General features: G+C 41.1%; 1 protein-coding gene across 2 annotated transcripts in view; it reads left to right on the top strand.

Moving 5' to 3' along the window:
- Nucleotides 1–12,840, top strand: part of ZZEF1 (zinc finger ZZ-type and EF-hand domain containing 1) — a 130,301-nt gene that overhangs the window by 99,169 nt on the left and 18,292 nt on the right. For both annotated transcript variants that reach the window (XM_083174134.1, XM_083174135.1), the window contains exons 43-46: nucleotides 3,541–3,737; nucleotides 5,486–5,605; nucleotides 7,953–8,126; nucleotides 11,766–11,866. In XM_083174134.1, the coding sequence (XP_083030260.1) occupies nucleotides 3,541–3,737; nucleotides 5,486–5,605; nucleotides 7,953–8,126; nucleotides 11,766–11,866 (592 nt within the window). The remainder of the gene's footprint in view (nucleotides 1–3,540; nucleotides 3,738–5,485; nucleotides 5,606–7,952; nucleotides 8,127–11,765; nucleotides 11,867–12,840) is intronic.

The following is a 12,840-nucleotide window of genomic DNA, read 5'->3' on the forward strand; positions in this document are numbered from 1 at the left end:
TCCACTGTGTTAACCAGAATGTTGCTTGTTCCCCTGGTGTGTGGGTTGCTAAACTGCAGATATCCTCTTGATCTTCCCTAATGTTCTGTGTTTGAGAAGAGCAGTCTACTTGCAACGGTTATCTTCCCTAGTCATTGTTATGACTGCGACCACCTCTTCTGTAATGCAGACGTGGCCATTTTGGTCGTTTCCCTAAACTCCGGCGGAATCAGTGTGGGCTCTTCAGCCAAAAGTGTTTTATGGTTTCATTCTGAATCAGGGCCTTCTTACTTCTCTGGCTATTGAAAGGGCATAGACAATCTATTAACATAGGTCTTGTGGAGGATAAATAGCCTTTTGCTTTTTTAGGCCTAATTCAGATTTGTACGCAAACACAATGGTTTACATACAAATCCAGTGCTTGCGGTTACATACATACATACATACATACATACATACATACATACATACAGTACATACATAGAATTTGACGTCAGATAAGAACCATTTGGCCCATCTAGTCTGCCCCTTTTTTAATTTTTGAAAAAAGAGAAAAAGAGTGTCTCTGGGTGGTGCACAAAATAATTTAAATGTAAAACATAGCTTTTAATTATTTCTCGTTAAAAAGATTTTGCAAAATATTTGACATAAAAAATACATAAAGTGACACAAGACAGGGAAATTTAAAAAGGATGTTATATCCTCACACAGTGAGTTCCCCCTGTATTGACTTCCCCACTAATTCAGTTTAATCTGAGGAGCGTTAATTATAACACAATTGTATCCACTGTAGCCTTTTACTAGATTGCCTCTGCCTGTACAGGCAATTTTACTTGTAGGTAACACACAGGGAGAGATCTCCCTCACTGGTGATAATGCTTTTTTGTAACATGCGGCGGGGAGGCATAGAAGTTCATGTAGTGGCCACAGTGTAGGACGGACACAGTTCTTTAATCAATTTAGCATCAGAGGACAGGTCACGTTATTGGTTAATTTTTCACGTAGGAATCAGTGTCTACTGTAGGTGATTATATTCCCTTGAGCCGGTCAGGTGTAGTGTACGGATGAGGTTTCTGACACTATGTCACCAGACCGCTCAGAGGGGTGACCGCCTGCTCAGTTATTTGCTAGTTGATTGGCGGGGGTCGGGGTGCGAGGATACGGCACCTCCGATACACCGCCTGCCCTGGAGTTAGGAATCAGCGGTGGTTAGCACCACACACACCACTGTTCTAACAGCACGGACCCAGTGTCGACTGGAGCCCGTTTTTTAACGCTCAGTTTAAATAATACATAAATCAGAAATGCATTCAAGGGGGGAAGGGGGACACAGACACTGCGGGTGTACTGGTCTGCGTACACTTCGCAAACGAGCTTCCTTAGGACCTAAGGAAACTCGTTTGCGAAGCGTACGCAGACCAGTACACCCGCAGTGTCTGTGTCCCCCTTCCCCCCCTTGAATGCATTTCTGATTTATGTATTATTTAAACTGAGCGTTAAAAAACGGGCTCCAGTCGACACTGGGTCCGTGCTGTTAGAACAGTGGTGTGTGTGGCGCTAACCACCGCTGATTCCTAACTCCAGGGCAGGCGGTGTATCGGAGGTGCCGTATCCTCGCACCCCGACCCCCGCCAATCAACTAGCAAATAACTGAGCAGGCGGTCACCCCACCTACAGTAGACACTGATTCCTACGTGAAAAATTTACCAATAACGTGACCTGTCCTCTGATGCTAAATTGATTAAAGAAATGTGGCCACTACATGAACTTCTATGCCTCCCCGCCGCATGTTACAAATAAGCATTATCACCAGTGAGGGAGATCTCTCCCTGTGTGTTACCTACAAGTAAAATTGCCTGTACAGGCAGAGGCAATCTAGTAAAAGGCTACAGTGGATACAATTGTGTTATAATTAACGCTCCTCAGATTAAACTGAATTAGTGGGGAAGTCAATACAGGGGGAACTCACTGTGTATGGATATAACATCCTTTTTAAATTTCCCCGTCTTGTGTCACTTTATGTATTTTTTATGTCAAAATATTTCGCAAAATCTTTTTAACGAGAAATAATTAAAAGCTATGTTTTACGTTTAAATTCTTTTGTGCACCACCCAGAGACACTCTTTTTATCTTTTTTTTCAAAAATTGTCCATATTCCGTGTCCGATGGTAGCACCCCCTCTTGAAAAACACAGAGTAAATAAAATATATTATCATTACCAGGAAATATTTAGAAACAGGGGTCCCCTTTGTGTGATAAAAACTCAGTACACCCTCCAGTGCGACTGGCACTATCCTTCTTTGTGTGCCCCTTATTTTACCCTTCAGGTAACCTCAACCCTTTTTAATCCTTATTTCTGTGTAAGGATATTCATATGCCTATCCCAAGCATGTTTAAATTGTTCTACTGTCTACAAGACCCTTTCTGCGCATATATATAGAATGGGTCTTTCAATATAGTTTGCTGCCAGCCGCAGCATTAGTAAGATGCTGTGACATCTGAAGGCTCGACAGACACAGGCTCTGCGCCATTAAATGCATACTCACTGAACTCAGGTGTCTGGATTTGACGGCCAACCTGAGCAAATTTAAGCCACCATGTATCATAACTGATGGTGTCGATGGTTATCTGAGGCTTTGTCCTTGGGTGCAGTTCTTGGATCTCACAAATGCACACTGGAGGCGTCTTCTCACCTACAGAAACCTACTGCATTTGAATTTTATTTACACAGATTAAAACATTTTTACACAGAGCCAATTAATTATTTTCAGTATAGCTATCTCAGGTTTCATCGCAACATACTGTGCATCCCGATGGATGAAGAGTGCTTTTTTGTTTGTTACATAATTTTTTTAGTCCCTTGGGAGAAACTGGACTACTCATTATGTTATGTCTGTATTTCAGTTTTTCTTTCTTGGTTAGCATCATCCGTCACTCTTGTGTTGTACCCCAGGCCTGCGATTCGGGGCTTTGTCAGTGAAAACTAGTTAGAGTGAGCGTGCTTGTAGATTTTGCAGGTATAAGCTCTCTATCACTGTAGCCCAGGTTAATCCAGTGGGTATGCCTCAGAGTCGACACTATGACGGTGTCATACATTAGGTTGACCACTGAAGGTCGACACACGAAATAGGTAGACCGGGCTAAGTTTGACAGGGTCAGAAGGTCGACACAAGCATTAGGTTGACAATGGGAAGGTTGACAATCAAAATGTCTACATGAGTTTTTTATATGTCGACCTTTAGTAGTCAACCTAATGTATATCGACCTTCATATTGTCGACCTAGCGACTGTATCCTATTCCGGTGTTCCAAACAATCTGCAAGAAATGTACAAGAATTCCTGTATTTCTTATATTAAATCCTTCAGTAGAGATACAGTAAACTATCCATTGCTCTTTTGTTCTCTCTAGCACTTGTTAGTTTAGTTGCATTTTTCTTTTAAGAAACTGTCACTTTTTTAATACATTTCTTCAGTTTTTTTCCCTTTTTTTTTGTTGTTTTGCAGGGAATGTAAGTAAAACAGCTAATCTGAGCCTCTTCTCATTTCAAACTCTCGTTTTAGTGAAAGACTACCAGTTGCTCCAGCACAGTGACCGCGACAGCCAACAGGCGCAAGGAAGTCTTAAGAAATATCTCCAACATTTTGCCTCCATCTCCCGGCACCTTCTGCAGTCTAATTTGGACAATGGCTGCACAGAAGCCGTTGAGGCTACTTGGGTCCTGTCACTGACTCTCAAAGGATTGTACAAAACTCTTAAGGTAACAAGTTTTAGAATGGTTTACTGCAGTGTTTTGACATAAATGTCCTATTTCTAGGCCTGGTTTGCTGGACAGGTGGGATTTAAAATAGAATTCACATGGGACGTAACAGTTTTTTGCATCTTGGAAGAGTTGGAGGCGAGTTCAGGGTGTTGCATTGGTCTGACAGGTCTGATTTCATTGGGGGATAGTCTGACCAAATTTATATCTGTTTATTTTAATATAAACGACAAAAATGAGAGGAGACAAATATTACTTGAACGGTAAAAGGCAATAGTGAGAGTGTATATCGTTAGTTTCACAAATATAGATATAGAAGTCATGTAGTATATGGCAAACATTGCCTGTAGCTTAATTGTGGGAAAACATTTAGTTGATGCATACTTCTATTAATAATATAAAAATGTATAATACTGTAATTCAAATGGCATAAAAGTACTAAAGAAAGGTTGGAATAGGGGAGTGGATGCTTTGTTGCACATAGAGGGGTCGATCCTATCATTTGCGAAAGGTGTGATGTGCCGTTTAAACGCCGGCACCCCAATTAACCTGATCTCGCAATGGCAAATTTGATATGAATTGCTCGCAACGATATGGGGCAGCAAGCACTTTAGTGCGAATTCCGTCCGCTGTAAAGTGCTTTATGTCCCATGATGATTCGCACTCGTGAATTATTTGTGGCTAAGGTACTTATGTAATATCTGGGCTCCCGTTTTTCTTATGAGACCGCGTCCCCTCGCGGGGCTCGCTGCGCTCGCCACGCTTCGGGCACGGTGGCTCGCTGCGCTCGCCACACTATATAAAATCAACTCCATGCGTAATTGCATAGTAGGGGTATGAAAAAATGGGGTGCATTTAACATGGGAGCCCAGATAATACATAAGTACCACGGCTAATTATATCAACCCCAAAGACTGTAAATGTATTCCTTACATATCAGGTTAGCAGCAGGGTGACTCGTATTTCCTCAGCATTTCGCTTCCGACTAGAACCATCCTCGAGTGGTACACCCATATAACATAGTGCTCAGTCCGCTTTATTTACTCACAAAATAACGATATTGACACATCCATGTTACAACCTGGAACGTGCTTGGTGAAATATCTCTGTGTGTGTGTACAGGTTGAGTATCCCTTATCCGAAATTCTTGGGACCAGAAGAATTTTGGATAACTGATTATTCCGTGTTTCAGAATATTTTTATTTTTCAATTATGTATTTTGAAGTATCTAGCAGTTATGGTGAATTAACACATCAGCCATATGAAATACACACAAATCTATTTTATTTGTGCATAAACCAAGGTTTCAAAAACATGAAACAAAGTTTGTGTCCTATCTCAGGCACGGACATTGAATGCCAAGCAATAATTTTCTTGCAGATATTTAGTGCCAGTTACATATCATGTCCCCAGTAGTGCTGTTACAGATGTCCATTGTAAGTTTTTAGCACTTTCAGGAATGTATGGTTTTCGGAATAATTTGGGAAATGGAGATTTGGATAAGGGATACTCAAACTGTAGTAAGCTATATTGTGTACACAACTCATCAGGAATGATGGCGTGTCCTCCTTTATATATGTATATCTTGATTGGAAAATTGTGGGTGGCACCCCTGTTTGGCTATGGTATGAATGATGAGCACATGACCTACTTTGTGTGTATATATGTATGTATGTATGTATGTATGTATGTATGTATGTATCAAAAAATGTGTGTTTTTGCTTGCTAATAAAATTCTTTTTTTACAGAATCATGATTTTGAAGAAATTCAAACTGCATTTATTCAGTCTGGGCTACTAAAATTGTTGGTGAAAAAATGCAGTAAAGGGACTGGTTTTAGTAAAACTTGGCTACTTCGTGATCTGGAGGTAAGATTTATCCACAAAATGTATCCACCTGCTTACAAAGTCTCCAACTGTATCATATGATTTTCACATCGAGAAGCAACCCAGATACAACCTTGTCCAATTCTCTGGGGCTGTTACACAATCCTGCTGGAGACCTGGTCACATACTGTATTCAACATCCAATTAATAATTGCACACCTATCCAGATTTTTTAATGCGATCTGTGTTTATGTAAGGAAACAGTAAAATGGTACACACAAACACACACGGCAAGTATACAGAAAATAAGCCGGATGAACATAAGTAATTAATAAGTGCATGTCTCTCACAAATCCAAGGACACATGTAAACAGCACCTGTTAGGCAGTATACTAAATAAAATAAAAAAAGATAAATGTGCTTAAATGAACATTACCCTAAGCTGTATATATAAAGCAGGGACAAGTGAGATAGGGCAGAGGGAAGGAAGACCAGGGAAAGAAAGGGGCAGGACACGGGGAAAGCAAAGGGTAACTCAAATATGGATGTGAGATATTAAGCCTGAACATTACTGAAAGGGGTTGTACTGACAAGGAGAGATGAGTTGTAGGTCCCGTACCAGGAAGGAAGGGGGGGTCAAAGGAAGTTTCTTATAGTCAGCTGAATCCTTGATTCTGAACCAGTTCTATGCCGGGGGGCAGTTAAGTTTCCATTTACATATATAAAAGTCAACCCTCTGGAACCATAAGAAATTTGCAATGGAGGGAGATTTCCAAAGACTTATATATATTTATATAGAACAGCCCTTACAGCATTGAAATCATGCAAAACATCAAGTGGAAATGGATATGACACCTATAGCACATTGAGATGATATTAAGCCCCATACACACTAGAAGCAAAAGTGAAAGATTATCTTTAGAAATACCTTTGCAACAGTCTGTAATCTTGTACTTTAAAGAGTATATTCATTTAGTGTCGGATCCATTCTGACACTACCTATTCAAATCAGATACCAAATCTGAAATGCCGATTGGGCCGCTGATTGCTGCTTACCTGGCTGGGACTGGGTGAGCGATGACATGAAGCGGCCGGGTGAGATGCTGTCGCCCTCGGAGCGGCGGAGGATGGTGCCTGGTGAGCTGCCGCTGCTTACACCGTCCCCTCTGCCTCAATCTGACATTTTTTCAAGTCTGATTGAGTTTGCCTGAAACTGAGCCAAAATCTGATTTTGCCGCGTTTCAGTCAAAAGCAGGTGGATCCGCGGCTATGTCACCAATCCAACCGGTTTCTGACATTCTGACCGGTCGTAAAAAAAAAAAACTTTATTAAATAGACCTATTCAAGTCAGAAACTGCCGTCTTTCCGACAAGACGGATTGAATATGCCCCTCATTTGTAAATAGGTGCGATACATTAACACAGCATTTTCTCTATAGAGTCTTTTAATGTTAAGTTGTCTTTGAGTTGATTCATTTTCTTTCAAGATAAAATAAATATTCTTTTGATCCGTTGTTGCGGGCCCCATAGGCCAGTGCCTATTCTGCATATTTGGTCATTCGGTACTGGGTCCACTTTTCTTCAGAGTTCCATATTCAGCTTCCTATTCCATTCCAATGTGTAGGAGGGTAGAGCGTTACACAGACCATCCTACATAGTTGGCAAAGTTTAGATATTACATCTATAGGTAGGTTTGTCATCCCAAAAAAATATTTTTAGTACTGTCCCTACATTGCTGTAGCACAATGCATGAATAAAGTGACTGCAGGAGATACATCCAGATTGAATTGGGTGAGCGTGCAAATGTCTGGAAAGAACCACATCCCCCCACAAACGGCTCACTGGTTTAGACGAAGGACTCCCTCTCTGAAGCAGGTGGAATGATGAAGGAAGACTCGGAATTAAATCAGGGTTATGCATTAAAAGAGTACAGGGGGATACTCAAGGAGCAAACAAGGAACTGTATTTAATTTTTTTCCAGGAGATAAGTATTTAGCCAAGAGTGTGGTATTAAGTTTGGGCTACCAGTCACATAGCTGAATTGGAAGCAGAACTGAACAAATCATCACTTTGCCAAAAACCAGACACATTTTCAATCTGGTCTGATTTATCAACGGGTTTAAAAATATTTTGACATGATCAGACAGGAGAAAATAATGAGATCATTACAGAACTAGTCACATTCTCCTATACAATTTAAGGTGTACATAAGTTTGTGTGATTTTTCTAATATAGGGCATTTGTAAAATTATCTATGACACAAGCTTTAGACTTAGACTGCAATGGTTGTTTACATGGCATTCAAGCGAAACAGATTTATATGTTATGTGATTGGTAAAATTGACCTGATTTATACACCTTGTAGTAATGTTCTATATTTGTTTGTTCAGATCTTATCTATAATGCTATATTCATCAAAAAAAGAAACGAGCGTTGTGTCTGAAAGAAAGGAATCCACATCAGAGAAGAAAAACAAAGATTTGGAAACGCCCACTGTTGATTTAGAGCAGAAAAAACCTAATCCCTTAGAGGATCTTGATGAAGCCACAAAAAAATGTTTTCAGGTACGAAAAATGAGACACGCCATTTAAAAAATATTGGCAGATTATAGTAGCCATAAACTCCGGTCATATTCTTGTGCTTTCTTTTTTTTCTTCTGGGACATGGGCATGTCCTTTTCTGAAGAATCCTAATCCATGGCAAGGAACTCCAGGCCCATCAACTTTGGTTATTCCTGGATATTGTAATGCACAATTTGGATAATCAGGGCATAATTGCATTGCTTTGCAACCCAGATGGCACCATGCAGTTTGTAGACAGTAATTATTTTCTAGTTCTGAAGGACCACAGCGGTAATGTTAGCAAGTAGCACTTTTTAAAACACCTTAAAGGCCCATACACACTGGCCGACTTTGAGCTGAAAGTCGCTGTTTGAGTGGCTTTTAGCTCAAAGTTGCCCAGTGTTTATGCCCTGGCGATGAGCAGGGAGCGCTGCTGTGCACTCCCGCTTCATCGCCGGGAAAGCCTTTCATCTGCTGAAAACAATCATCGCTGTCCATACACGCTGGGCAAAATCACCCAGTGTGTATGGACCTTAAAGTCTAGCAGCTAAAGACATTTAGTAAGTTTTACCATTAGTATGTTGCACACTTCCATACTTTAGGCAGCCATGTACATGTTGTTAATACTTTGTATTCCTTTCCAGGAATGTACACTGTATGGTGGAGCAATAGTTAGTTTCCTTAAATACAAGTATCCACTTTCACCTTTAAGGTGTCCATACACTAGGGCAGAGGTTCTCAAACTCGGTCCTCTCAGTATCCCACACAGTACACGTTTTCCAGGTCAACCAGCAGGTGCACAGGTGTCCTCATTACTCATTGACACATTTTTAAATATCAACAGGTGGAGCTAATTATTTAACTTGTGATTCTGTGAGGTGACCTGCGTGGGGTTCTGATCACAGAGTTTGATAACCTATGTGGTAGAGCAATATACATGCGACTTGGTCACTTTTATATGCAATTACGGCAATCAATTGCACAAAAAACGTCCAAATCTCATGTATTTCACTGCAGCCGCACCACCAGCAGGAGAGATCTGTCGGATTGCAGCCATATCAGGGCGACTTCTCCGCTCGAGGAAGTCATCTAGTATATGGCCAGCTTAACACTTGAAGAATGTTTCAGAAAAAAAACTATGGTAATGTGCTCATTGAGAGACTTGTTTAAATGTACAAAATGGGAGACTAGACAGCAGACCATTTGAAATAAAGTTTTCTTTTAGCACTTCAAATCTGTTCCTAAATGCGTCTACTTAGGGTTGACTTCTAATATAATATACATTTGTTTGTGGGTATAGACAGTGCTTTTAGGATTGCTCAATCAACAGCCTTAAGCCCCAGTGTACATTGTTTAAAATATGCTCTTAGTCCTTTTGGGGGTACTTGTTTCCTAGCAGGGTTCCCACTAAGCAAATTGCTTAGAGGGCGATTCTGCGTAAGAAAATCGCATCGCATGCGTTTTTTGCGTGCAGTGCGATTGTCCTATGTAATTTATTCTCTGCTCTTTTTTTTTCCCCAGATGATGCCATCGCATGCGCTCGCATAGCACCGCAAAATCGCATTCGATTTTATAGGGTGTGATGCCATTTACTTTACTATACACTTATATGAGATGCTATGAGATTGAGGAAACCCCGAAGCGTGGCAAGCGGCGGCGGAACGCGTCCTCTGACCTTTTCATACCCCCACTATCCACGTCGGAGCCCGAAGTGTGGCGAGCACACGCGGATTACTTTACATGTATTGCGCGTCCCCCCGCGGGGCTTGCTGCGCTCGCCACACTTTGCAAGATAAACTTCTCGCCGACGTGGATAGTGGGGGTATGAAAAGGTCAGAGGATGCGTTCCGCCGCCACTCGCCACGCTTCGGGGTGATGTTTTAGGAACACATTCACACCTGCAAAAACATACAGCTGACACCGTAATGACGACATGTGTTAACTAAGAACTGTAATTTACTTAAATTATTAAATGGCATAATGATAATAAGAACAATAATGATAATAAGAACAATGAATCAAGTTGAACCAGTAAAACATTAATTAAGAACAATGAATCAAGTTAAAACCGTATAACATTAATTAGTAAAAAATCAGTTAATCGTCCTTAGGGAGGAGCGTAAGTGCTCGCAGGATGCGATGAAATGGGTTATCCCCACCCAATGTCTTTCTCCACATAAACTCCTGAAATTTGGATTGGAGCATGTGGCGTGCTGTGCCTCTGTGGCGCTTATTGCACCATTTGCATGCGCCCCACATTCTGGGTATGTTCCCCTGTGGATGGGTCTATGAAATTAAAACGGTGATTAACTTGGGCGTGCTGATAAGCTGCAAGTTCCAGCTGTTCAGTGCTGTACTACACCCTCCAGCAGTGTGTGTAAATTGTGGTGCCTGGCTCTATATCATCAATAATAGCCGCCATCAAAGTGCTGGCATCGCGTCTGGGAACCATGGTGAGGAAACACTGTCCAGTTTCCCAGCAAATTCCCCCAAAAACCCACTGCTGGGGTAACAAACGGCCGACATTGCTCTTCCTTTTCACGAATAAACTTTCATCGACCTCCACGATGTGGCCTGGACCGCCGATACTGTGCTGTGGCTGCGCCATGAGGTCCATCGTGCAAGCCTCCCGCATTCATCTGTTATACAAAACAGCACTCTTTTTAGATATGTCCAGCTGTTGCTGACAGTACTTAATGGATGTCAGCTCCTGGGCCCATGAATAGATAAAGCGCACCAAAGGACAACCAGCAGGCTCACCTTAAGCCTGCACGCTTTAACATGGCACCGCCACATACATTCCTTCACTGGTAGGCGCATTACATGCCTATTCTTGCAATTCTGTGCCAGCGGAAGGAGATCATTTAGTTGAAATAAGTCTATAGCCTCCTCCTCTGTCTGAGGCAAGCTAAACATATTAATTGATGAAGCCATTTCATAAATTTCAATAGTTCACCACCAGCTCTGAGGGATGCTTCCACTCATGTCAGAAAATCACCTCAGAGTGATTTTCTGAGAGGATCTGGCAGGGGGCGGGAATGACAGGGAACGGGAGTGGTACTGAAATCGCTTCGGATCGCATCGCATGCCACTATAACGTCATGCGATGCGATTTCAGTACGGTATGTTTTAGATGATGCCTCTAACAAAAACCGAGCCTTCTCACTTACTGTAATAGTAATAATAAAAATAATACTTCTTATTTCCGTAGCTATCTTTCCCTGATTTATATTTGAATTCTGTGTAATGTGGTGTCACATGGAAGCAAAGGGAATTTGTGCTGTTAAGCTGGATCACATACAGATGTCTCATTTGCCTGCAACTATTCGTGGGCACATTTATTCCCTCCCATTAAAGGAAATGAAGCAATCGCACGCTGCGACTAACCACAGCAAGTTGTGTATAATCGCTGCCACACATAGTTATATGCAGGATGAGTAGGGACACGTGTACTTTGATATTTGCAAATTGGCCGAGTGTCTGTGTGGCCCTGAAACAGCAGAACAGATTTATATATATATATATATATATATATATATATATATCTATCTTTTCCAACATTACCCATTTCTATTTCTCACACTTATTTTTTCCCTGCACACAATATATATATATATATATTTTGTGTTTTCTCCTCACAAGGTCATTCATGAAACCCACAATGTACCATTTCACATCCTTCGGGCCATATTTGAGTTGGAAATGAAGAGCACAGACTCCTTCCTTGAAAAGGTTCACAAAAGGTAAAGTATTATTCACATTCATGTTGTATATGTTCAGTGATAATGAACGTGAGTTTTAACAAACCAAAAGAAAACAAGTGTTGTCCATAGCAACTAAATCAAATTCTAGGATGTAGGAGTGCACTGGAGGGCTGCATTAGGCGTTCATACTCTAACATGACCATAATAAAAATGTAAACATGTAAAATACAATAAATACCATGTATTAGTGAAAGGTCTTGCAACATTATTAAAAGGAACCTATGGAGACATAAGTGTGGAGAGCTGCAAAACGAGATGTGCTAACATAAGGGGCATGGTCATCTTATGTAGCAAAATATTCCCCTTTTGCCCTGTAGCAACACATCCTCTCTTCAGAAATACCATCACAACGCTATAGCAACACATCCTTGTGCATTTCCTCTGTGCTTATTTTTTTTTGGCTCCCACTACTTTAAGGTCGCTGGTGGTGCCATCAAACAAACTATGGTAACGCCCTTCCCAAACACTGTATAGCAAACCAAAGAACACGCAAAGCGCTGTGCAAATGTCTGGAGAAAATTAGTCTCAAAAGTGATCAGAACCTGTATGAACCCAAGCAAAGGAGGAGGATTGTCTGTTTTGGTTCAGACATGTAAACCAATATGAGCTGCTATAGCCTTGTATGCAAAACCTTGCTTTAGAGACCCAGTCGGGCACTGACTACGATACATTTTCTATTTATTTTCAATCCCATAAACACAGAAGAAAGCTGACATTTGATATTAGCAGGCCATTATTTAACAAAACTATAGATCCTTTAGTTTTGTTTATATTAAAGACAAATGCAAAATGTATTGTGTAGACATGTTTGCTTATTCCATAAGGTAATGTCTCGCCCCGCTACCCAGTGTCGGGGAGTAAACCTCTTTTAGGGAGCGTAAAAAAATGACCAGCACCTGGGGATCCTACCCCAGCCTTATATAATGAAATGAAGGGCTATGGGCGAGATGTAT

The sequence above is a fragment of the Crinia signifera genome, chromosome 2 (genome assembly GCF_055691185.1).
Source record: "Crinia signifera chromosome 2, ASM5569118v1, whole genome shotgun sequence".
Lineage (NCBI taxonomy): Eukaryota > Metazoa > Chordata > Amphibia > Anura > Myobatrachidae > Crinia > Crinia signifera.